Here is a 27,058-nt window from a genome sequence, read left to right as displayed (position 1 = left end):
ATACCTCCCAACTTTTGTTTGCAGTGCTTGGGACTCCTGCGCGCAGCCCTGACAAGCTTTGTGACATCAGTAGAAAGGGGCGTTGCTTCACACGGATGCTCTCAAGGCACAGAGTCTATTCCCTGCTGCCTGCTAAACAGGGCAGCAAGTGACAGGGGGGACCCCCAACTGCCTTTCACAGCGGGACACTGCAGGCCATGGGTGGGATGCAGGACAGTCACAAAACATCGGGACTATCCCATGAAAATTGGGACAGTTTGGAGGTATGAAGTAAATAAGTAATTTATTGTAGCAGGTGCTTTATTCAGTATTACTTCATACCTCCAAACTGTTCCAATTTTCATGGGATAGTCCCGATGTGTTGTGACTTTTTCCAGCCACTAAGTTTAGAGTGGCTTGGGAGTAGAGGAGGAGGGGGGGGGATGGGGGCTAGGGCATGCTCAGGGGTTCGGGCGCTCACACATCATAATGCCTATTGCACCACACACCGTGATGCCCATTACACATTATGCCGGACACCGTAATGCCCATTACACATTATGTCGCACACAGTAGTAGTAGTTTGTTTATTTATAAGGCGCCACAAAGTGTCCGCAGTGCTGTGCAAAACAAACAAAAAATTACAAGGTAACGTACAGTAATGATCATTGCCCATTATGTACCCACCAGTGCCCCTGCACATAATGCCCCCACCAGTGCTCCTTATACATAATGCCCCCACCAGTGCCCCTTATGCATAATGCATAGTCACACCACTCCGGCATATGCTGCCCTGTTGCAGGCCACTGACCGTCCATAAGGCGCCAACTAGCATGGTGTGGTTGGTGTGCCCCTGCACCTGGGTGCCACCCTTCAGAGGGGAGAAACCAATCCCCTGTAGCTACTGTGCCTCAACTGCCACACCTCAGGTGGCATTGTGGTATTTCCCCTTCAGAGAGGAGACACTCTGCCGTTACCCCCTGAAACTACCGCGTCTCAGCTACTTGTGCCTCAGCCAGACCTTTGCCATTTCAAATGTGGTGCTGGCTCATAAGCTGTTCAGAGCTTATGGCATGGCAGCCACTCACGGCGGCTTCCGTCCCACAAGATCTAATTGGCTCACGAGCCAGACCCACACTTGAAGTGACAGAGGGCCGCCAAAGGCGTAGTAGCTGCAGGGGTCCCGGAATGGTACGTATCTCCCTTATGAAGGGAAGACTTACTGACACACACACACACACACGCACACCTGACAGGTTTGGACTGGCTCATTAGAGAACAGGTGAAACCCCCTGTTTGAGTGGAATACATGCTGGCCAGTGGTAGGAATGCGGGCAAGCAGAATACTGACTCTGGTATTCCTATTAAAGGTCCAGTAAGTATACTTACCTTCCCTCTGTCCCCTTAACCTTCCTTTCAAACAGGGAAGGTTGGGGTGTGGGTAACTTGGCAATGCTACCTCAGACAGCCAGGACAGAAGGTGAGCAAGTGGGCTGTTGCTGGTGACATTATTTTCCTGTCAGCCCTGGCTGCATTGCAGGGGGTTCCCATGGGCCTATATTCAGTGGGGGACCAGTAACTGGAGCTGCATCAGCCACATTGTTAATCCTGCCTTGCTTCCTCTGCCTGATGTGCAGAAAGATTGCAGAGGATAACTAGTTTATCCGAAGCAACATAAGCTTACCAGCATGGGCATATAACAAGGAATCATATACACTGGCGTGTGGGGGTTGAGCTTTTAAGGGGAGGAACGTTGTGTGAAGGGAGTACTGATTTAATTGGTTGGTGGAATATCAGGGGAGTGGCTCTACGCTGATATATGCCTATGTCTAGAAGGTTCCATCTCTTTTCAGTCAGATTAGTTTAGGGTTACCACCCGTCCGGGATTACTCCGGACAGTCCGGTAATTTAGACCGGCGTCCGGAGACTATACATAGTCTGGGAAAAAGTCCCCCTCTCTGCCCGCCCCGGCCGCCCGGCTCCCTCCGCTTGTTTATGAGGTGGCAGAAGTGCGCTGCAGCACTGTGCAGCAGCGCCGGGCGGGTGGCCGTGATGATTTCTTCAAGGAGGGGATGCAGGCGGGGGGCGGCGCAGAGTCATGATGAGTGAGTCAGTCACTCACTCCGCCGCAGCGCTCGCTGAGAGGAGGGAGGTGGACTCGGGAGTCAGACGGACACACACACAGACAGTGTGTGTGTGTCACTGAATCCACCTCCTCCAGGATCCCGGGCTCCTCCTCCGTTATTTTGCGCGCTCAGCCTCTGACCAAGGCAAGGCAGACCAAGCTTAGTCAGCGGCACCCCTCCACGTCAGCGGTCTCCTCCACCCAGCCTCCTTCACCCTCAGCCTCCTTCACCACCCTTGCCTCCACCACGCTCAGCCAGCTACACTGGTCAGACTCCACCAGCTCGGCCATGGCCTGTCAGACTGTCAGTCTCCTCCGTCATAGTCACACCGTGCTGCATTGCTGCATGGTGAGTCAGTGAGTGCCTTACTGCCACAGGTGTTTTGTTTAGGTTGTTGGGGAATGGATGCAGCCATAACGTTGACACTTGACAATCATTTACAATTTAGGCTTTTAAAATGTTGACAACAACTTGACATTAGTATTAGGGTTAGGCTACAAGAGGGGAGAGTTTGGCTCTAGGGGGAGGGTTAGGCTACAGGTCAGGAGGAGAGGGTTAGGCAAATAGTATACATATATTGGGGTATATTATATTCAATGCCGCGGGTGAGCTGTGACTAGGGTTACCACCCGTCTTGGATTACTCTGGACAGTCCGGTAATTCAGGCCGGCGTCCGGACGGGTGGCTGCCCTGGACTATACAATGTCCGGGATTCGGGCGGCCCTGGCAGCAGCAGCTGCAGCGCTGTCCGGGTGATGGGAGGAGAGTCTGTGGCTAAGAGGCAGCTCCGGGGGGTTAGTGCGGGTGGCGGGAGAGACAGGTATGGTCTGGGCTGGCTCTATCACATCACCCCGGGGTCCGGCAGCCCAGGCAGACAGGGGGTCCCTCCAGGGTATGGGAAGTCGCCGGCGTGGTCCCTCTCAAGCGCATGGGAAGTAACCGGCGGTGTCTCGCCGGTTACTTCCCATGCGCTAGAGGGACCCGGCCGACGACTTCCTATACCCTGGACCTGGAGGGACCCCCTGCCTGCCTGGGCTGCCGACCCCGGGGTGATTTGATACTGCCGGTATGCCCACCGCCCAGGGGCATCGAGGACAGCCCCGGGCTTCAGCATGGACAGGTAAGCTCTGGAGGGGGGGACCCCTTCTTTGGGGGGAGTCCCCACTCCCCCAGGACCCCTGCCCATGCTGACCAGTCAGAGGGATGAATGCTTTGGCCGGGGGGACTTGTATAAAAAGTCTCCCCCGGCTGTGGCATTACCCTGCTGGCTGGTTGGGTCCGGTGCTGGTTCTTAAAATACAGGGGAGCCCTACTCATTTTGTCCCCCGTTTTTTGGGAACCAGGTCCGGCCCTTGAGCCTGGTGCTGGTTTAATAAAATCCTGGGGAAGGCTATTTGTTCAGCCCCATGATTTTATGAAACCAGGACCGGCTCTTTGAGCCCGGGGCTGGTTATGCTCATGACGGGGGACCCCACGCCGTTTTTTTTAACACTTTTTTTTTTTTACACAAAATCGCACATTTCTGAAAATGTGCCGATTTTCATGACTGAAAATTGCACATTTTCATGGCTAAAAATCGCACTATATCGCACTTTATCGCGCTTTTTTTCCGCAAAATCGCATCTTATTAAATATGCGAATTCACAACAAAAGTGCAATTTTTAAAAAGTGCGATATAGGGCGAATTGGGAGAAAATCGCATTTAAAAAAAAAAAGGTAATTCCACTAAATCTCGCCCATTGCGTCAGCTTTATTGGTGACTGATTCAGAATGGTTATATGTTTTGCTTATATTTAAAATATTGGTTGAAGGACAGTTTAGTCATATAAGTGGCTAGGCATGTATATCAGCTCACAAAGGTGGGCATCACCGGTCCTGGTGGGTCCACACACCACTTTATGATTGGCTGTCGTAATTATATGAATTGCTATGGGGCAGTTGGTCCAATTATTATTCCCGTAGGCGGCAGAGTAATCAGCTTTGCCATTTGTGCCGTGGTCAGGGATAGTGGCAGATGGTCGATCCCTGACCATTGACGGGTAGTTGGCCCAATTATTGGGGTGGAGTAATCAGCTCTGCCATTACCGATTGGGTCATGTCCGGAATAGTGGCAGATGGTCGATCCCTGACCATTGTGGGGCAGTTGGCCCATTAGTAGATTGAATTTAATGTTGGTGTTATTTTCTCGTTTGAAAAGGATAGTGGCAGAAGGCCAATCCTTAATTTTAAGGTGGCCAAGGATAGTGGCAGATGGTCAATCCTTGGCCATCAGGGCAGTTGGCCCCCCTTTTTCTTATTTGAGTTATATCATTTTTAGCATACATTTTTGTCCATATTTTTAACCATTCTTCTCACCGCCACCTTAGTTTAGAGGAAGGGACCTTTTATTAAGAGTTAGTTATAAATAGGCCTTCCTCTTCAAATAAATAAAAAGCCGACCCCTTTCATGCCAAATGCAGTTGTCCGAGTCTTTATTTTTACATAAGTGGGTATGAATGACACGTGCATGCATCTGACTGTGTAACGCTTAAATAATAGGACTGCAATCTCTCTGCTCACCATAGGGGGGGAAAAGCGATGTGTTGATAGCTACGGATATATAAGATTTGGCTGATTTCAGCATTTTAATGTTTCCTGAATTCTATCTCCATGAATTATGCAAACCCCTTTCCCAAATGATCACAGGAAGGTCAAGAGGTCAAGGAACATGTTTTTGTTCCAGTGGTGAGTTCCATCTATCACAGAGAAGAGAGAGACATAGTAGAGACAAGTATTACCTGTGGGAGAAATGAGGAATGATTATAAGCGATCAATGGATGACTCGAATACAGGTAACAAAAATACTGAATAATACATAATGCTAGGTGTCTGTCTGTAAATTCTTCTGAGCTATTTTATTATTATGTAGTGTGTGCTCCCATGCAGGGACGTGCAGTCAGGGGAGGCAGTGCCTCACCTGTCATAAATGATTTAAAAAAAAATACAAAGATATTTAAAACACATATAGTGTGCAATAAATATCTTATTTGTAATTTTTTTTTTAATAATTTATGTGGTGGGACACTGAGGACAGGCTGGGAGGCATCGGGAGCTGTGCCTCCTGCTGACAATTAAAAATTGACAGCAGCGAGGGGCAGAGCTTAGGATGAGCACAAATAGAGGCTGAAAAGCCCATTAGAAATCAACGTGGAAGCGGCATCTACACATCTGCCTCAGTGACAGGGCTGTCACTGAGACAGATGTGATAGGCCAGCAGATACAGGCTGTCATACACTGACAGCCCGTATCCGCTCTCAGATCCAGCCCTATCTGCCGGGATCAGAGCCTGCAGCAGAGGGACCAGCCGGGGGCACTCATCACCAGACACCCCCTCCCCTCCCCAGAAGGTATGACCCCCGGGCAGCGGCGGTTATAGTAGCGGGCAGCAGCGGTGATAGTAGCGGGCAGCAGCGGCGGTGATAGTAGCGGGCAGCGGCGGTGATAGTAGCGGGCAGCGGCGGTGATAGTAGCGGGCAGCGGCGGTTATAGTAGCGGGGCTGGTGCACAGCACAGCACACATCCCTGTCCCCTCCCCAGAAGGTATGACCCGCGGGCAGCGGCGGTGATGGTAGCGGGCAGCGGTGGTGATGGTAGCGGGCAGCGGCGGTGATGGTAGTAGCGGGCAGCGGCGGTGATGGTGGTAGCGGGCAGCGGCGGTGATGGTGGTAGCGGGCAGCGGCGGTGATGGTGGTAGCGGGCAGCAGCGGCGGTGATGGTGGTAGCGGGCGGCGGTGATGGTGGTAGCGGGCAGCGGCGGTGATGGTGGTAGCGGGCAGCGGCGGTGATGGTGATAGCGGGCAGCAGCGGCGGTGATGGTGGTAGCGGGCAGTCACACATCACCAGACGGAAGTTACGGATACCAGATAAATGCCTGACTTCTGGAATGCACAGAGGTCGTGCTGGAACTCCAAGCAACCATAACCTAAAGGCCCCCTTACACTTGTCAACTAATTGTCTCAACAAATTGAACCTGATTGACTCGAGATTTATCCTATGTGCAGGAGGTTCAATCTCTTCCAATCTCTTGGTTATACTCAATGGCACGGGATTGTAGATTGTGTCCTACACATCAGGCACATAAGATTTTGTCAGACGGCACATCAGATCTCCTCAGATAAATTGACTCAAATTGGATGAAATCTCACAAAATCTCACAAGTGTAAGGGGCCCTTAAGGGTGAGACTGCAAGGAGAGTACCTGTTTCCGTACTCCCGGCCTCCAGATGTAAATTGACGGTCAATGCTAAAATCTCAATCCCCACCCAAGGCCATAAAAATGACCAATTAAGTTCAAATTTATAAACATCGCCACAGTGGAGTCTTGCACCGTGCATAAACAGGCACCCATATCCCCACTAATGAATAATTTAAACTAGATCACAAGAATCAAATATTGTATTTAGAATGAACAAACCTCTACTCTATATAGACCATAATCGAAAAGGGATATTAATATCAACATCATATTAAACATAATATAATAGACAAGATGTATCCAAGAATAATACAGTAAATAAAATATAATAAGTTTTTTTTTTAAAGCATAACTAAAGAAAATATACAGTACACACAATCACATATGCAAGGAGTCCCCTATAGAATTACATTAAAGTTAATTTCCTCATTAAGTCCTGATGGTGCTAGTGTCTCAAACTTATAAATGAGTTCACACTCGTTTAGCAGCAGTTTTAGGTGTCAATCTCCACCCCTTTTGAGTGGTTTAATCTGATATAATGGCATACATTTCTCTGTGGGTGGCTGCTTTTTAAATGGAGGAGCGGTGCATTGCTATGTGCTCCTTTAGCATCCTATATAGTTTTTCCAATATATAATTGTTGGCATGGGCATACTATCACGTAATTTACTTTCACATGTCATCCATTGTTGGAACTTGAATTTAAATCTTGTGTTAGGAATGTACAAAGCTGTCGCCTGCAAATAAATGTTGGTCATTTATGCACCTGCTACATCTAAAATGTTTTTTTTTAGCAATATTTAGACATTGTAGGGGCCATCTCCACAATGTGCCAATGTTTGAGTATTGAATCTCTCAGCCTTTTGGAACAAATTGAACACATAGCTGGTAAAATCATGCGGTCCATTCTGGTCTCTTTATTGGTTCATAGCCTCACCAGTGGCTGACCTCACCGCACGTCACTGCTCCCATGTATGTTATATGTGACACTGGTGGATGCTGGGGCACCACAACGTCATGTCATGTTTATTAGGGATTGCTACTGTGTAGTGTCATTTTTGAATACTGTAACTTATAACTCCTAGAGCAGTGTTATTGCTAGTGTGCCTTGAGCTGTTCCCAAGTGTGCCCCCAGATCTAGAGATGCCCAAACCAGTTTACAGCCACCACCAGTTCAACTGTCATTTACCGGTCTCTTCTTTTCATGTAAAGGCCAATGTATTTTATTTTTGTTACCTGTGGAGACCAGTGTGATTGTTTTTTATAGGGGGCCAATAGGTTTGTTTTTTTCCTGTGGGGTCAATGTGTTTTGCCCTGTGGGGATCTCATGGTGTGCCTTGGCAAGTTTAAAATCTTATTAAGTGTGCCGCACAGTAAAAAGGATGAAAATCACTGTTCTAGAAAGTTATGCTGTGTACAGACGGTGTGATTTGCACTATCGATTTTGACTATATAGCCAAAAACTATAGCAAGTTAGTGCAAATCGTGCCATGGTTTGCCTCACCCAATCGCGATTTGATCCTGATGCACAGCCATGTGGCATCAGAATCAAAAGAAGAAATAGATTGGGGAGCACAGTCTATTTTTACTCTCTTGGAAGGAGGGCCATGCTGCTCAATGTAGCATCGCACCCAGATTTCAGAGAGCAGGAGATCAAGCACATAAAGCATTTGTCAAGCAATATTTAACTATTTCCCCCCCAAACACCCATTTTTAGGGGTTAGATGCAAATATTAAGTATCTCCTGAATGTATGTAGTATCTCTGATACCTTCTGCGATCCCTCCATTCCTGTCCGCCATCCCACATATGTTCCTATGGGGCATGTGATGCTGACAGAGGGGCTAATTCATCAAGCCCAGTAGATAGCAATTTCTGCAGATCTGGGCAGCCACGCAGACACCAAAATGTAATGGCAGTACACGTCATGACATGATTTGTAACGTCGCAACAGGCGGTGGTGAGGCAGGAACCTGAGTGTTTGTGACCCAAAATGCCTGGCTTTGGGTCTGCAAAATGCTGGGTGGGACCTGCCTGCACCTTCTGCCTGTAATTGCAGTGCTGGCAATTTTGCAAAATAGAATTCATACTAAATCAGGCCCCGATTTAGAAATATCTGAAGGCATTCCCGATATTGGCCTCCGCAGCTACCGCCATCGTTACCGATCGGGGCTGTAGTTCCAGCAAGGTTCCCCAAGAATCCTCTGCCAGAATGGGGACTGTACATGGCGGTCAGCGTGACCGCGCATCTCTAGCAGCCCTGGCACCACACGCGGTACATCACAGGGAAGGGCTCAGAGCCCCTGTCCCTGTCTGTGCCAGGAAATACATTCGGTACTAATATAGCACACAGATCACACTGCAAATCCGACCAATAATACATGATATATGGGCCCCTCATTCCTTGTGCCTTGTACCTAGAACATATGGACAGGACAGAGAAATGAGAATAATTCGTAGTTAGATGCATCTGAGTCAATGCTTCCGCTGCTCTCTGGAGTCAGCAGTGCGGAAAGGCCATCCTTAGGGAAGGAAGATAACATGTATCTCTGCTCCTGTTCTAACCCCTCTTCCTCCATGTGTTTGCTATATCCTTCCTTCAACTGTAACTGCTACACTTCCAGTTTCTGCGCACACACACACACACACACACACACACACACTATTGACACCTAAGCTTATAATTACATTACATGACCCTCTGAAAACTGATCACATTGTTTTTACTTTAGTTTGTAAATTGCTTAGAATAGTTATTTAGGGGGAGATGTATCAAATCTTCAAGGTAGACAAAGTGGGATTTTTTTTTTATAGCAACCAATCAGCTTCTAGCTAGTCTATTGAATGACAGAAGCTGACCGGTTGCTATGGGCAAAATTCCCAGCTAATACCCGTTTTACACCAAGGCAGAAACCCGGGTTTTTGCCTCGTGAACCTGGGGCAGTGTCGGTGTAAATGGGGTAGCTTAAAAAACCACGGGTCCATTTCTCCGCAAATCCTACCCTGGTCCTGACCAGGGTGGAACATGGGGAGGGGTTATTTTCCCCTCAAATAAGGTATACTAATCTATATTTTCAATAGATCCCCTAAACAGTTCAAAGTTTGCTATCCTAAAGTTTAGTATTTTAGATAATACCTTTATATTGTTGTTTACCGAAGCAGATTTCCAGTGAAACTATGTTGTGATCACTGTTTCCCATGTGTTCAATTACCTTGGTGTCTGAAACTAAGGGGCCGATTCAGGATTACTCCTAGTAATACGAATTTGGCTCCAGCCCCGATGGTCGGAGCTTGTGCATTGGCATGCACATTTCTGTACATGCGAAAACCCTGACAGCGAACAGCTTCGGAGAGTAACACACTCACCGGGCTGTTCGGCAGATGGGGGTGAAAACGAGGCTCGCCCATGGAAAAGCCCAACGGTACTTGGGCGTCCCTGTCAAAACACTGGGCGTTCCCATAGGTACACGGATAGGTTGCCGGGTGCGAGCTGCTGACATCACATGATGTCAGCCGCCTGCCACATCTTCATCCTAGCGCTTGCAAATAAGTCAGTTAAGATTTTTATTTGCGACAGCAGAAGAAATCATTCAGTGGTCGGCGATTGCGCAATATTCTGGTCCTTCAGTAAATATAGAAAACCCCCACTTTTAGCTGAAGTGCTAGTCTCATTAGTCTATGTCAGGATAGTTAAAATCCCCCAAAACTAATACTTACCCATATCCATTGATTTCCTGATTTGTTCTAGAATTAATGCTTCCTCCCTTTCTTTAATATCAGGTGGATTTTAATATACCCCTGCAGTTTCTTTTATATTAGTAAGAATTGGCTATTTGCCACTGCTTCAAGCCATTGGTTCAAATGCTGGCATTCTCTGTGTATAAAGCTATTGGTATCTGTTAGTTTACATGGTGCTTATGTTAATATTGAGCTTGATATTTAGTTCATTTTCTATAGTAATATTTACTGAAATCTTCAAAATCTTCCTTTGAGCCATGATACGAGGTTACGCCCCCATGCCAGATGCCTGTAGAAATTATCCTCTTCCCATTTACTAAGGAAGAGGTTGGCATAGCTGGCGCAAACCTGGTACCCATGGCTGTTCCAATTTTTAGGTTTGGAGATGATGGTCAATGTACAAAGAGAGGTTACTTGTGAGGTTGTCTGTTCATGCTACTGTATGTCCTGGTTTATTAAATTCATTTTTATGGACTTTGGGAAGAATGTAGATGGTGGAAGTGGGTGTATTGGCTGGTTCCAGGAATCCATGCTCTTCTGTTGGTTGGAGCAGAGCTGTGTGCCTCACATACTCATAATTAAACTATTTTATATTGGACTGGTGCTCAGACAGTTGCACTAAAAAGCATCTTTGTAGTTTTATATACACTTTTCATGCTAATAATTATAATAAACTACCATGCTTGACCCTGCAGTATTGAGGTAACATACATGAGTATGAGTTCATGCATGTGCTGCGTTGGAGGGCAACAGGAGGCAAATTAATACATGTGGATCAATCTGCAACCCAGACCAGAGGAAACTGCAGGATTTTTTTTTTTTTTAGAATATATTTATTTGAAACTGCAGGATTTTATTATAATGTTATTGTTCGCTTGGTTGCATAGCTGCTTATGAGTCCTTACAACTAATCTTATTGCATGAGGTACATCTGAAAACAGATGGATCACTGTATAAGTACAACTGTGTAACTCCATCTACTTGTCCTCCAAATTTGTATAACTTTGATCACCCATACTGTAAAAAGGTTCATGTGCCCCATTAAAAGGTGTATTTCAGGAGAGATGTTAAAAAGGTTTCATCAATGTCCTCACTGATTGGTGGAGCTGCCACTAGTCTGTCCTTCTGACCATATCATAAAAGGTGGGTGGCTCCCACTGGTCTTGTGTGCACCCAGTAGTAAGCACTGCTGAAGACATGTGCACCCACCACATAAATGCTGTCATGTTTCCATTATACCTACCATAAAATATTAAATCTTTGTACTCCTGTTTCTTTCAGAATTGGAAAATTCGGACTATAACTTCACTGAAGGGTTTTTTAGCACTGCAGGTGAGAAGAACACAAGGTTTCAATTACAATTTAACAATTGAACTTATTGTATTATTATGCTATACCAAAATATATTATAATATAATAGATGTGTGCTAAAATCCAACCATTGTCTATAACAGGTGGCCAGAAAAAGTCTGCACATGGTTGGCTGGCAGGAGCTCTGGTGTTCCTGTTGGTCATAATATTCATTATCTTGGCCATCCTTACCGGAATCTTGTTTGGTTATTGTGAGTATTATAAGAGAAGGTATAGGGGAAACTGGGTACATACTGATCTGTTGGGGTGTATACACTGCAGAACGATAGATATGTGACTGTATAGCAGAATAAAAAAAACAGTACTTGTTTAGTTTCAGGGCTGCAGTTACGTAGTTTACATAGTGCTGTATTGAGAATACCAATACAGTACTATGCTGCCTACGTAAACTACGTAACTGCTTCTGGAGCCCTGAAACCACACAATGGTTAATATCCCCACTATCCACGTCATACCCCCAGTGTCCACGTGGGCGTGGTGTTGATTTTATAAAGTGCGGCGAGCCTCGCGGGGCTCGCAGCGCTCGCCACGCTTCGGGCTCGGTGCGCTCACCACACTTTATAAATCAACTCCACACCCACGTGGCCACTGGGGGTATGATGTGGATAGTGGGTATATGATTGTGTTAATGTGTGAAATGTGTGTTGATAGTGTGTGTGTGTGTACTGCAGTGCGTGATACTTACCCTCAACGATTTCCCCGTTGCTCCCCTCCGCCCCCTGCGTCACGCTGAAGCTTCTGCTGGCGGCTTTCACTCTGCTGCTACGCCGCACCTGCCTGTCTACTGCGCACACAGCCGGCAGCCTGGAGCGGTGGGAGATGCATCTGGCGGCACAAAGTCGGGAGTGGGGGGAGCCATTGTTTAGTTTCACGCCGCCGGCTACACTGACAATGTAGCTTAGGCTACGTTGTCAGTGTAGCGTAGAGCTGCCACCGTAAAACGAAACAAGTACCAATTTTATTTTTTTTAAATATGTGAAATAAGGAGATAGGGGTTCTTCTAGATTAATCATGAATGTGAGGGGACATTTGGATATCTTTAATTGTGTGTCTGATGTTTTAAACTACAACACGTAGATACAAAAAAAATGTTCCCCTTAGCGCTGTCACATCTGATTGGATTTAATTATCCTTTCCTCTCCAACCAGGGTGCCCACGAAGAAAAAAAGGTTCAGATTAATACATGGTATTCAATAGCCATTTCAATGGGATAAACCCATAGACACTAGCCTCACATAAGTGGGTGATGTTCCCGTTAAGGTTTCTATGTGTGTTGCACCTTGGATGGATATAGATACCAAACCTCTAACAAACTTCAACTGTAAGACTGACACTCACTGAAAAGGGGGTTCCTATGTTCCCATAAAGTATCTTTCAATCGGGGTTCTCAATTATCATCCCAGGCAGAGATTCCAAAATCCTCCAACAGGAATTTATTTGTACAAAGACACCACTCCAGTAAAATCAAACATAAAAAGTTTCAGATAAAAAATAGAATAGCTGGTGGTAAATCGTTGACTCAAACGTTACTCAATCAAGGCTCACCCGGAATGAGTCCAGAGGGAGAATGTGTCCCAGATGACATAGGGGTCAACAATAACCAGCCAGGTGGAGGACTTTCTCCCTCTGGACTCATTCCGGATGAGCCTTGATAAGGAGGGATTCAGTATGAAATCCCGGCGGTCGGGATCCCGGCGTTCAAAATACAGACACCGGAATCCTGACTGCCGCAATCCCGACAAGGGGGGGGCGTGGATCGCCCCCCCCCCTTGCGGGCTCGCTACGCTCGCCACGCAGCGGGCCCGGTGCCTTGCTACGTTCGGCACGCTAATTTATTCTCCCTCCAGGGGTGTCGTGGACACCCACGGAGAAAGAAAGTGTCGGGATTTCGGCGGTAGGGATTTCGGCGGTAGGGATTCCGGCGTTGGGATTCTGAACGCCGGGATCCCGACCGCCGGGATTTTAACTGCATCCCATAAGGAGAAATTATGATTTTGGCATTGATAATGGGAATTCAATAGCTTTCCACCTTTGCTGATTCATTTTCCTATGAGTGCAGAAGATGTAGCTGAGCTCCACTCTCTGCCACACCACTAAGTCCTGCAACCTTTCCTGATTGGCCAATTATTCATCAATGCAGGGATGACTACAATGGGTTCATAATATTAATGTTTACCAGTCACGTCATGGATGTTCCGATCACTAGTTAACCTGCTGATGGTCATCCGACATCCCTGCTCAACGGTAATGCCATGCCATGACCTGCTCAGATCATTCCTCACAAGGAGCAAACACCACCATGGTCACAAACAATCTTGAAATGTTAATTATTTCATCTAAAATAATATTATTGCTGTGAACATTCAGTTTTCTTCTTCATTTTTATCAGATTACACCATGGTAGATGAGCTCAAAGTGATAAAGCATAACGGTAAGTAACATAAATACTGTAATTCTAGATAAAGGGTTGAATTCAGTCCTGCTCACTAGGCTGAGTGTGTTCGGAGCCTAGCAAGCAGGTTACAACTGCCCTGATGCAGGGCTGCAAATGGATGTGTACAGGTACATATCCGGTCACTAGCGCCTCGAAGATGCATACCTCCCAATTGTCCTGTTATTTGGAGACTGTCCAGCTGTTCCTCCTGTGGGTGGCAATGTCCTACAGGTGATGGGGGGGGGGGTGCAGTTGGGAGGAACAGGAGATCACTGCTGCTCGTTATCGCTGAAGATATACTGTGATCCTGTGCACGCCATCTCTTCAGTTTAGGGAAGGGGGAGGGAGGGCACAGAGGGGGCCGGGGTTGACCAGTTGATAGAAAAGAGCTGGCCACACCCCCGAAAATGGAATAAAATGTGGGTCGCGGCACTAGGCCATGCCCCCTTTACCCTAGGCCCTGCCTACTTAGCCCCACCCCCTTTTTGGGCCAGCCACGCCTTGGGCGCAGCAGGTCCCGATTTTGGGATTAGCAAAGTTGGGAGGTATTCAAACCTGTTCAAGGAGCATAGGGGTTAACGATCTGTTTGGTTTGTTGTATAGCTAATAAGATTACCGGGGGCCGTTGCTAGGGGTGGTGCCTTTTAAGTTATGTTGTTTTGGTATAAGGCAGTTGGCTTTTAATTTGGATTTTGTGTCCGCAGTGATTAGGGCTGGTGGTGGCTTACCTTGTGAATTGTGCTGATACAGAGATGTCAAGCTGGAGGCTCATCCTGTATTTGGGGAGGGCAGCTGGCCTGATTTAGAATTTAGTTATGTTATTATTGTTATGTTCTGCTTTGCTTCTGCTAGGCCATTCCTTCTCCCTGCCACCATATACCTCATTTATTACATAGTAGAGAAAATATTTGAATATTCACATTAGTCCCTGCCGCAGTAGAGTTTACAATCAATATTCCCAATCCCATATACAAGCACACACAGATATTCTAGAGTTAGTTTTTTGTTTGGAGCCAATTAACCTACCAGTATATTTTTGGATTGTGGTAGGAAACCGGAGTACCCGGAGGAAACCCACGCAAGTACGGGGAGAATATACAAACTCTGCACAGTTAGAGCCATGGTGGGAATCAAACACACAACCTCAACACTGTGAGGCAGTAATGCTAACATTACACCATCCATACTGTAAATTTTAGTTACATTTAGAACTAAATAGGTTTCCCCCTCTAAAATAAAAAGCTGACCCCCTATTCCTGGCACTTCCATTGTCAGTGTGATATTGGGGCAGATTTATTAAGATTGGAGAAGAGATAAACTGGAGATAAAGCGGAGAAAAGGTAAAAAGAAATAAAGCACCAGCCAATCAGCTGCGTTTGAAAAAGACAGTTGGGAGCTGATTGGCTGGTGCTTTATCTCCTTTTACCTTTTCTCAGCTTTATCTCCAGTTTATCTCTTCTCCAAGCTTAATAAATCTGCCCAATGTCTTTAATTTGGTGGCGAATGGAGCATGATGATCCTTGGCCAGTAGAGAATTATGTTGCACAGGGCCCCTTGGAGTCTGGCTCTGGGTGTAGGCTGTCTGAATATTGGCATTTACTTTGTGACTGTGCTGCAGGTATTGCAGTAGATGTACATCACCATCACTGTCCAGTCATTGTCCCTCTGGTACTCTGTATGCAGTGCTGATGTTTGCAGTGTTCTGTGGTTTATTTTGGACAGTGCAAGCGTCAGAATCTCTCATGTCAACATAGCTTTGAAGTCCACTAGAATGTTAAGTGATTCTATACATCTTAAGAGTCTCTTTAGCCTGAAATGTAAAATAATGTATCACTCGTTGTCCCTCCAGTCTCAGAGTCGAATCAGAAATCTGAAGTCTCGGATCTGTGGAAATCAGGTAATTATTCTGTATGTGACAGCACGCCATGTCGCAGACCAATCACACCGGCATCCAGTTGGCCAGTGAAAGATTTGCAGCTGCCTATAAACAAATACAGAGATTAATTTAATCCATAAAACCTCATACAGTATGTGAAGTGCACTGGAAGAGGACAGTGGTACCCACTGGTGTCAGAATGGGAACCCCCCCCCCCCGACACATACACACACGAATAATAATAATTGATATTAACCAGTCATTGAACTGTGTTTTGGGGAAGTGTAAGGATAGCACAGGCAGTGTGTCTGTAGTCCCTCACACACTCACACTTGGCACACATGTATACACTTCTCATTTCTCTTTTAAAGGATGTTTAGGGGTGCTTAAGCCTTAGTGAATGTGTCTCGTACCCTCTTTTCATCACAACAATGTTTGTCCAATACCTCGCCTATTATACTGTAATCATTTATGTTTCATGAACAATCTGTATATTACCTCTACTTGTTCTGTCTTGTAATGTGCTACTTGTCCCCAGTGTGCGGTGCAGCAAAACTATGACACCATAAATAATAACAAAAATTAATACGTTAATTGATGTTAGTTAAGTTTATGTTAAGACACCAATACTGCCGCTTAGCAAATTATTATTAAATGATTTAGCCCTAAAGTTCTTTCAATAATAATGGGATGAAGGAGTGGGATTAGTTAGGTGTACTGTGCGTGTTCTTTTTTTTCTTTTACACACTTTTTTTGTTTACCTTTTTCCAGTTTCCAAAATCATTGGTGACCTTTCAAAGATAACGCAAAAAGGTATCGTTTACATGTATTCTGTACAGTCAGTGTGGTCACTCCCAGAATACCCTGTCCCAACGCACATACTATATACAGTATCCAAATACTGCTTGTTATATGCCATGCTTAGTCATCACATGCCAAGTCTTCAGCCATATAACATCACAACATTAATCACAACCAAAAATGTATAAGACCGTAGAGAAAGGAAAAAGGCACAAAGAGATACACATGCCGCATACAGAAAGACAAAACAGTGTAGGGGAGATAACATAAAACTACAAATAAAAAAAAAAAAAAGATAAAATAAAGTGCTGATAAGAGAAATGCACAAAGTGTGTGTGTGTGTGGGGGGGGGGGGGGGAGAGAAGTGAGAGGAAAAAAAACAGTCAGTGTCGGGGCAGCATAAATTGGGCAGGATGTTCTAAACTGAAAATGCCGTAAAAACTGTTATCAGGGTTTTTACCACATTTTCACATGCTGTAAAGCCCCGCTGTCGAAGCCGAGGGGGAGGGGGGGATGCGCGTAACCCCATAGAAGCCAATTAGCTTTTTTTTGCGTCCTGCGCCCCACCACGCAACCTCCACCAATCCGCACTGCCCCCCACCCCCTCTCACCTCTGTCCAGAGAGCATCCTGCTGTGTTGCCTGGACCAGTGACCTCCTCCTCTCTGCACCTCTTCCAGGAGGGAGGAGGAGGCGGAGCCCTGCAGCCATCTGAGAAGGACGCTGATGGGCAGAGTGGAAGGGGAGACCCGCTCACTCCCCACCTGCTTCTTCATAAAGGGCAGCTCTTATCGCAAGAGCTGCCCTTTTGCGATACTAATGCGATACTAATCGCAAATGTTAGTGTAATTAGTATGATTGCGATGTGTGGCGGGATGTACCGCAACTGCTTAGTACATGACGCCCATTATCATACAAATCAGCCATCCTAAATACATATCAAGCATCAGATAAACTAGAGATGTGCACCGGACACTTTTCGGGTTTTGGTTTCGGATCTGTATTTTTAACCTCAATAACATTCATTTCCACTAATTTACAGCCTATTCTGAACACCTCACAATATTGTTTCTAGGCTAATAGATGTATGGGGATGCCCACAAAAATGGTGGGTGTGCCCAGAAAAACAGTGGCCCCTCCTTGCAAACACAGGCGGATTAAAGCCAAGACGTCAGCGCCCACCCCATAGTCGGCCATTTGCGAGCCACAAAAAAGTATGTCTACACTGACTTTTATTGGAAAACGCCTTTTTTTTTGGCCATGCAAATGGATGTGTAAGCACACAAATCCATTTTCATGCTGGCAGGGGGCGGGTGTTCGCTTGAGCCATCCAAAATCAGGTCCATTGTTCACTGTGGTGTTCACTAATACCCCTTTCACACCAAGAAGCAAATTCCCGGGTTAAAGCTTTTCAACCCGGTAATTTGCTGAAGAACCTGGGTTTTTCGGTGGTGTGAATGGGTCAACACGGGTCTTAAATCCCAGCACTTCGACGCTGCTCTTGACCAGGGTTGGAGTTCTGGCATTTAAGTCCCATGTTGAGCCATTCACACCACCGAAAAACCTGGGTTCTTCAGCAAATTACCAGGTTGAAAAGTTTTAACCAGGTAATTTGCGGGTGGTGTGAATGGGGTCCGGCTGCACCCGGCAAAATGACCCGGCACTCAAAAATTCCGGGTAATTGCCGGGTGGCTGGTGTAAAAGGGGTATATATAGGTTGTTTACCTATAAAACTAGTATCTAAAACTTACCCAGACACCTAGGGGTCAATCCAATTAGATGTTAGGTGATTAATCCGAGATGCGAGGTGCGAGTGGCCGCTTTATCTGCAAATTTGCATTTTGCAATCCATTTAGAATCTCACACTGAACCAAAGTGATCTCATATTTTTCTGTTTGCACCTCACTGATGTAAAAGATGCTAGGGAATAAGGATAAAATATTGTTGTGACATCATGCACAACCTCTTGGCCTAATTAGGATATTAGAAGTGTTTCAATTAGCCTTAAATGGGACAATATTTCATGGCCTGAAATTACCCCAAAATCAACTTTTTTATTAGAACATGGACAATGTAATGAAAGTATTTAAGCCAGAAATAATTGCAATGAATAATTCATTTAACCCTTTGAGTGACAACCTCTCTGTGAGTGTCACTCACATTAGTTATAGAAAATCAAATAAAAAAATGTGTAAAAATAATGATATTTCCTATATACGTATATATTGCAGGTCCTATATTCCTATATTGCAGGCCATTATGATGAATAAAAATGTTTGCTTGGCAATTTCCGCACCAATTTTGACAAATTCACTTGGCATTCAAAGGGTAAAATGGCCACAGATTACCCCACAAGCAACTTTTTACAATTTGTTTTTTCAATTCTTCATTTCATTCCTTTGTAAATAAATTAATTTTGTAAACTTTTTAAATTGTTTTTACTTTAAGAAAGCACTATGATTTTCCTTTTCCCCACTAACATCTTCTATATGATTCTGCTGACAATACGAACCCCACCGCTGCAAGTACCGTGAATAGGCATTTTTTTATTGGATAGGAGAATTCTCGAGAGCGTGTATACAGTATGTGCAAATAGTTGTGTGTTTCAAGAAACAAATCACAATTTGCACCTAATTGGATGGATGTACTGTGAATTCCTCTAAAAGCTGGTACAGTCTGTGTCGTGATACTTACCTGAGTATAATATATGTCGTCTAGGTCTAGCCCCAAGTCCCAGCATGCCTTGCCAGACACTTGGGTATACCTCTGTATATGCATATAATGATGACTGTTTTGCCTCACATCTTCTTTATTCTGTTTTTCCCTCTCTATTCCCAAGTGGACATCACAGAAGGCTCCTGTGCCAGTTGTCCCACCGGATGGAAACTGATTCGTTCACATTGTTATTATTTTAAGTCCACTGGTACATCCTGGGAAAGGAGTGTAGATCAATGCGCAACACGGAATGCAATTCTCCTTGTTCTAAAAGACCAGTTTGAAATGGTGAGTTCCAAATGTCAGTCACATAACTGTCTGCCTGCTCCTTTGTTGCATGTCACCTTTGTGGCACATGCTGGGGTCATTTCATTGTGTATTAAAATTTGTGTTACAAATAACAACCAAACAAATCAGGTCAGATTAGATTACCCAGATAACTTTTTTAATCTATGTCTACTTCAGGCTGTTGGCTCGAGCTCTGTAGTTTCAATGCTGGCCCTGTAGTACAAACATCATGGCACTGTAGTATATACTGGACATACCTCCCAACTGTCACGATTCCGTCGGGACAGTCCCGATTTTCGGGTCCTGTCCCGACGTCCCACCCGCGGCAGGCATTGTCCCGCTGCGGGGGGTGGCAGTTGGGAGACCCCCCAATCTAGTAGAATAGACGCTGTGCGCATGCGCACAGCGTCTATTCTCGTATGAAAATGAGGTCGCGGCTAATTAGCATAAGCCGCACCCTCATTTGCATACGCCCCGCCCCCTTTTCGGGCGCTCGTGCGGCTTCGCCGCGCGAGTGTCCCTATTTCATCCGGACACAAGTTGGGAGGTATGTATACTGATCACCAGAGCACGCCCCCCCCCCCCCCCCCCCCCCCTCCTCCCCAAATTAATAAATAAATCTTGAATTTGTGCCTGGCCTAATTAATATTTCACTTTTGATTTTCAGAGTATTTAATATGTTTTCTATGACGTATTTCTGTGTAAAATTGTCAGCCTGTATATACTGTAAATTCCTGGGACTTTGACCGTGGGTTTTTTCTGGGTCTTATGCAGGTTACAGGCTATGTGAAAGCATACTTCCCAACTGTCCCAATTTGCGCTACAGTCCTGATTTTTTGAGAATTGCATAAGCATAAACTTTCACCTGTCCATCTTTTGGGCCTTCAGACCAGTCTCCAATAAAACTCCTGTAAATCGACCCCATTCTATCTGTCTGTATAGCAAGGGAGAGGGCTGGACTGCAGAACAGGAAAGGGAAATGTCATAGATATGGAGTAAAATAAATGAATCACAGAACAGGCATGAGATTTTTATGAGCACAATGCTACCCTATTCACCAGAGGTCATTATTATTTAAATATGCATAATGCACATAGAAGGATATTTTATACAAGAGTCATGCTCTGTTGTGAGATAACTATATAACTCTATACCTAGATAACTCATACATACCAACATTTCATCTCAGTGATAGGCGATGGAGCCAGACCAGTGATGTCATTGGGCTCTTGCACTCTCATGCCAAAATACCATCATTAGTATATGGGGCAAGGCAAAAATGACATGCTTACAATACAGCCTGTGTCATTATGTGAGACATTTATCTTCCCCATACTCCCATACTGCCCCCTTTGCTAAGAGGTGGGCAAAATGTGGGAGGGTTACTCACTCTTCTGGGGGGGGGGGACTTATACCATATTTAATGATCTCTTTATTACCAGGATGCTTTACTGCCAACCATAGGCAGCGAGAGATACTGGATAGGACTGCGGCGGGATAAGGAGGACAGTGATACGTGGCTTTGGGCAGACGGCACACCTCTGGGGTTCAGGTGAGTGACCAGGTGACTGCAGGTCATACAGGCTATAGCAGCGTGTATAAAGCATGTGGTGGGTATGCAGTATGAGTTGTAAAGCTGGATGGAGGAGGTCTAGATAGACAATGACTTGAATGACCACTAATGGTTGACGTGACTAAACATCTAAAAATGATCGGCATACACTAGATCGACATTGACAGAAAGTAGACACAAGCAAAAGGCCGACATGGCCATTGTTGACACTAGGAAGGTTGACAAGAGTTTTTTGTGTTTTTTTTTTTTTTTTTTAATCAACTTGTTCATAATTTACCATCCCAGTGGATATAGATGGAGAATAATATAGTGTGCTGAGCGTAGTAGTGCCAATTATAAACATGGTGCCAGATAGAGCTCTCCTTAGACACAAAGAGCAAGGATTATGCACACCATAATGCCCATTACACATTATACCGCACACGGTAAAGCTTATTACATATTAAACCACACACCATATTTCCCATATCAAATGATGCCGGGTACCATAATGCCTATTACATATTATGCCTCACACTGTAATGTCCATTGCACATTATGCCACAAACCATAATGCCCATTATATATTATGCCGCACATCCTAATTTATTTATTTACAGTTTTTTTATATAGCGCAGCAGATTCTGTGGCGCTTTAGAATAGTAGACAATGATAGAACAAACTGGGTAACAACAGACAGACATGGAGGTAGGAGGGCCATGCTCAGGGGCGTAACTATAGCACCGCAGCCCCCGCGGTCGCGGAGGGGGCACTGTGCATGTGGGGGCGCTGGGGGGCTGCGGTGCTATAGTTAGCCCCCTCCCGTCTGCCCATCCGCCTCTTGCCCGCCCATCCGCCGCCCACAGCCTTACCTGTCTTCAGTGGTGGTCATTCTTCTGCTAGTGAGACGGACCACAATAAAATGTCCGCCCCATATAGCAGACATTTCTCTGAAACTGTCTGCTGTATGGGGGTGGACATTTTGTGTTGGTCCATCTCCATAGCAGAAGAATGAAGCCAGCAAGCTAGCCGGGACCAGCAAGACAGGTAAGGCTGCGGACGGGTGAAGGGGGTGCGGGCGGGGGAGGGGGTGCGGGGGGGCCCAATTCATAGTTATGCTGCTGGCCATGCTGCAAGCTTACAATCTATAGGGACATAGAAGAGAAACACAAGGACAGGCATCAGTAATAGCATAGCAGTCTCTCCTTCTTTCTCTCAGCCCCCTTTCTCTATTTTCCTAGCACTGTCTCTCCCACTCTCTATGTCTGACCCCTTTCTCTCCCTGACAGCCTCCCCACCTCTCTATCTTTCCTTTCTCGCCATGACACCCTCCTTCTCTCTCTTTCCCTGACACTCTCTCTGGCTCCCTCATTCTCTCTCTTTCCCTGACACCCCCTCTCTCCTTTCTCACCTTCCTTCTTCCTCTCTTTCCCTGACACTCTCTCTGGCTCCCTCATTCTCTGTCTTTTCCTGACACCCCCTCTAGCCCTGACACACCCACTCTCGTTCTCTTTCCCTGACATCCCCTTTTCTCTCCCTTTCTCTCGTGTGCTGAGCGCAGCGAGGCACCATGCCCGAAACATGGCAAATGCATGGAACCATGCAGGGGTGTAACTAGAACTTTGTAAGCCCCCTACCCTACCATTGTAGTGACAATGGTAGGGTAGGGGGCTTACAAAGTTCTAGTTACACCCCTGCATGGTTCCATGCATTTGCCATGTTTCGGGCATGGTGCCTCGCTGCGCTCAGCACACGATTATATTCTCTCTTTATGCCCACTGGGATGGTAAAGTATAAACAAGCTGGTTTAAAAAAAATTCATGAAAAACTTATGTTGACCTTTTTCAATGTGTACCTTTTTGCTTGTGTCAACCTTTTGACCATGTTGACCTTTTTCTTGTGTCGACCTATTAGCTATCGCCCAATTGTAGTCTACCTTTTGACTGTTGAACTAAGCACTGTCGGCCCCATGTCATGCCATACATTTTATACCACACACCGTAATGCCTATTACATATTAGACCACATACAGTAAGTGCTGCTTACCTACGTGCTTGCTGCCAGGGGTTTCTTGCTTGTTGCCAGAGGTTAAAGTGAAGTAGATTGTGTTTATATGCGCTTCTTGTGTTCAGTTATGTGGTAAAGGGCAGGGTTTGCTTCTGATTGTACCCATATTCTATGATTGGCAGCCACCAGCAGTGGTTTTGTCCATAAAAAAAACCATCATAAATAATTTGAATTGGTCCTGGACCACCAACCCGTGGCACCCCTGCAAGTGTTTCAAGGCACTCCAGGGAGCCACGGCACACAGTTTGGGAACCACTGGGCTAGACATTTTACTTGTGTGTAATCTGTAATGTTCTTCCTGCAGTGCCTGGAATGAAGGAGAACCCAATAATGACAAAGATAATGAACACTGTGCAGAGATCCTTGGAGGAGTACAAATGTGGAATGACCGCACGTGTGACCACTTGCTGGGCTACATATGTAAGGGAGTGTGGAGCTGTTAGGGGAGATAGTGTACAGCGCATCTATTACCCATTGGGCTGGAATGAATTACCGATGATGCTTACCGCAGGCTTGTAAATACAGGTTTAATACCTTGAGCTATTCATTTGTAAGGCCATTTTCTTGCAAGATAAGCCCCTGGCTAATGGACCTTAACCTGTAAATTCCAGGTTATGGGGCCCATTTATTATGGATCGCATATTCACTGCATTCTGGGAGAGATCTTACACCCGGATCTCATCGCAATACGCGATCCTAATGGCAGGAGGCATCACTGCGCAGATGCCGGGACAGGAGCTCCGAAAGACTCCATTCCTGCGATCTACTCTGTCGCGTGCCGGGGGATCTGTGTAGCACTGACCCCCGGCTGACTGCTGGTATATCAGCCACTCCGGCCGGCAGTGTGTGTATAGCCCATAGGCTGCAATTGGCTATCAGGGTTTTTACCGCATTTTGGGATGCTGTAAGCCTCCCCCGCCGGGTTACCGCGGCGGGGGGCATCGCCAGAAAAATCTGGCGATGCCCCATAGAAGCCAATGGGCTTCTACCGCAACCCTCCGCCGCCATGCCCCGCCCCCTTGCCGCCCCGCATCGCCCCCTCCCCCCTCACCTGTGTCCGGGCAGCACAGAGCTGTGCTGCCCGGACCTGTGACCTCCTCCCTGCACTGATCCTCTTCCGGGTGCAGGGAGGAGGAGAGCCCGGCACAGCAGCAGCAGCGCCGGATGTGGGAGGGAGGGGGGAGCCGCCGGGACCTGCTGGGACCCGGCGACTCTCACCGCAAAGGACAGCTCTTAACGCAAGAGCTGTCCTTTGCTATAATTATCGCATATGTTAGAACATATGCGATAATTAAAATTGCGATGGGCAGCGCAGGTGGGAGGAGATTCTTAGAGAATCTCCCCCATAGAATGATAAATGGGCCCCTAAATGCCCAGAGCTCTGAGTTTACATGCTTGTGCCAGCAGTGGTAAGGGCAGAATGTGCTACGCATAGATTTCTGTTGGCACATCGGAGTGTATGAACAGAAATCCATGGTGAATGCATCTTGTGGTTGTGGGGCCGACTGCAAGCCCACCGTAAGCACCATGGGTAATTGTATATCTGCTGTATTCATGTGTACATACAGAAATCTGTAGACATCTTGTGACCTGTGAAATTACAATTCTCTGCAGATTAATACAATTGACAGAAATGGTAAAACCCTGTAAAAGACTTTTTGAATCCATCATTTGTTTCACCATGTGACCAATGGTCAGTTTATTCTGGTCTGTGTTTTGGTTGCGGCAAGAATGGGAACAATTAAGGCCAAAAGTTCTAAATATTTCTAAATAGAGTTAATTTACAAAAGAACCGTTTTGAACATGAGTTATAACTCATTACACATCTTCCACATATTACATTACAAAATAATCCTATTAGTGTATCAGTAGTAGATTAAATAAAACAGGAAATTATAGGGACACAATCAATGTTATACTGTAAGTAGGAGACGGAGGCTTCAGTTATTCTGAGTTGCGGAAGAGTGAGCACCAGACACATTTCCTAATGTCTTTTCCAGACGCTTTGGGGGAAATTTACTAAGATGTGTATTATACTTCACATGTGATATTGCTATGGGCAACCAATCAGAATCTACTTCTTATTTATTTAGCACCCTCTAAGATAGTAGACAGGATCTGATTGGTTGCCCATAGCAACATCACATGTAAAGTAGAATACACCTCAGTAAATTTCCCCCTTTGTTTCCAGTCATTGAATTTGAAACTTTTGGCTTGGCGTAGCTCATATACCTAGAGAGACTCATTATAGACCAAATATATGCAAAGTGTCTCAAAATGTATTCTGTACAAAAACCCAGTGTGTGAATTTAACTCTTTGGGATGCATTTATATTATAAACCAGTTACCCCTTTGAGCAAAATATATTCTTAAAGTCACGTGTTGGTTTATGTGTTTTTATTCGTGTGTGTCTAGTGTTATAACTGTCCTTATAATCGTGGGAACATCCCAGTTTTCAGGGACGTTCCCGTGTCCCTCCCGCCACCGGCAGTGTCCCACGGCGGGGGGGACCGTTGGGAGTCCCCCGTTAGTTGCTGGCGAGCGGAAAATAGACACTGTGCGCATGCGCACAGCGTCTATCCCCCGCATCCAGAGGGGCTGGGGGCTTGGCTAGAGGCTCAAAGAGCCTCAGGGCCATGCCCCCACAGCGTAAAATGGGGGCGTGGCATCGTGGTACTGCGCGATTATAGGCCATGCCCCCCCCAGTGGCAAACTACGCCCCCTAATTTCGGGCACGCGCCTTCGGTGCGCGCAAGTGTCCATCCTCGGACAAACTAAAAGTTGGGAGGTATGTTATAATGAACTAATAAAAGATAACTTTTAACATCAATAATCAAAAACGAGGAATCACCCTAACTCAGTGGTTCCCAAACTGTGTGCCGTGGCACCCTGGGGTTTCTTGGAGGATTTGCAGGGGTGTCCTGGGTGGTCCAGGGCCAATTCAGGTCATTTATGTCCAATATATTAGCGAAATTGTGCACAAACAGAAGGGAATCCTGTCTATTACCACATAACTGATCCCGAGGATGAGATATTTATTTGTTTATTTATAGTTTCTTATATAGCGCAGCAGATTTCGTTGCGCTTTACAATAGTAGACAGTGATAAAACAATCTGGGTAACAACAGACAGATATAAGCATAATTCTGATGCTTCTGGGTGCCATGATTAAAAAAAAGTTTAGAAACCCCTGTCCTATCTACTACCATTGTGAGAACTAGCACTACTGTATCTAATCAAGCGGGAGGCAATCACGTGTTTGGAACTTGGATAGTCCTATTTATCTATGCACAAATCAATCCCATATATATAGGGACATTGTACATAATTTTCTTATAAGAGTGCCCAGACAAAAAGAGAGTCCTTTCCTTCTTTTTCTAAAATACTTAACCTACTCTCAAGGGTGCACCTCCACAATTTTTGACCACTAAAGAATATTTTTTTCTTCTCTCCATATATAATCTGATTTTGGAATTGATCAGACTTGGCGAAAACGTAACCTGTGCACCGGTCTTCCCCCTTCCCCTCATACATTTCCTAATGTGCTTAGAGAGAGACATTATAATGACAGCAATGGGCATTTCACAAGGTGATATCACAAGTCCAAGGTCGTCACTATGTGGACCCTAACCCAGTATCCTGTAGACCCCTCGCCTTTTTTCACTACAGAGAGATAGGAAAGGCAGGAGAGAGAGGTAGAGTGAGAGAGAAAGAGGGTGTCAGGGGAGGGATAGAGAAAAGGAGTAAGAGAGAGAAAGTTTTTTTAAATGGAAAACAATAGATTGAGAGAAAGGAGAGAGTGCAGCGAGAAAGAAAGGGATGAGAGGGGAGAGAGACATGGCATCAGGGAGACAGAGGGTGTTGGTGGGGAAGCGGTACA

At 45.8% G+C, this 27,058-nt stretch overlaps 1 protein-coding gene across 1 annotated transcript; it reads left to right on the top strand.

Moving 5' to 3' along the window:
• The first annotated feature begins 4,801 nt into the window (after positions 1-4,801).
• Positions 4,802-25,556, top strand: LOC146075582 (perlucin-like protein). The gene is made up of 9 exons (XM_083184950.1): positions 4,802-4,936; positions 11,357-11,407; positions 11,530-11,637; positions 13,836-13,877; positions 15,730-15,777; positions 16,528-16,569; positions 19,396-19,559; positions 21,002-21,111; positions 23,483-25,556. The coding sequence occupies exons 1-9, from the start codon at positions 4,894-4,896 to the stop codon at positions 23,619-23,621; spliced, it is 747 nt and encodes a 248-aa protein (XP_083041076.1). The 5' UTR covers positions 4,802-4,893; the 3' UTR covers positions 23,622-25,556.
• Positions 25,557-27,058: the final 1,502 nt, after the last annotated feature.

This window comes from Crinia signifera, chromosome 4 (genome assembly GCF_055691185.1).
Source record: "Crinia signifera chromosome 4, ASM5569118v1, whole genome shotgun sequence".
Taxonomy (NCBI): Eukaryota; Metazoa; Chordata; class Amphibia; order Anura; family Myobatrachidae; genus Crinia; species Crinia signifera.
This window is presented reverse-complemented; position numbering and strand designations above follow the sequence as displayed.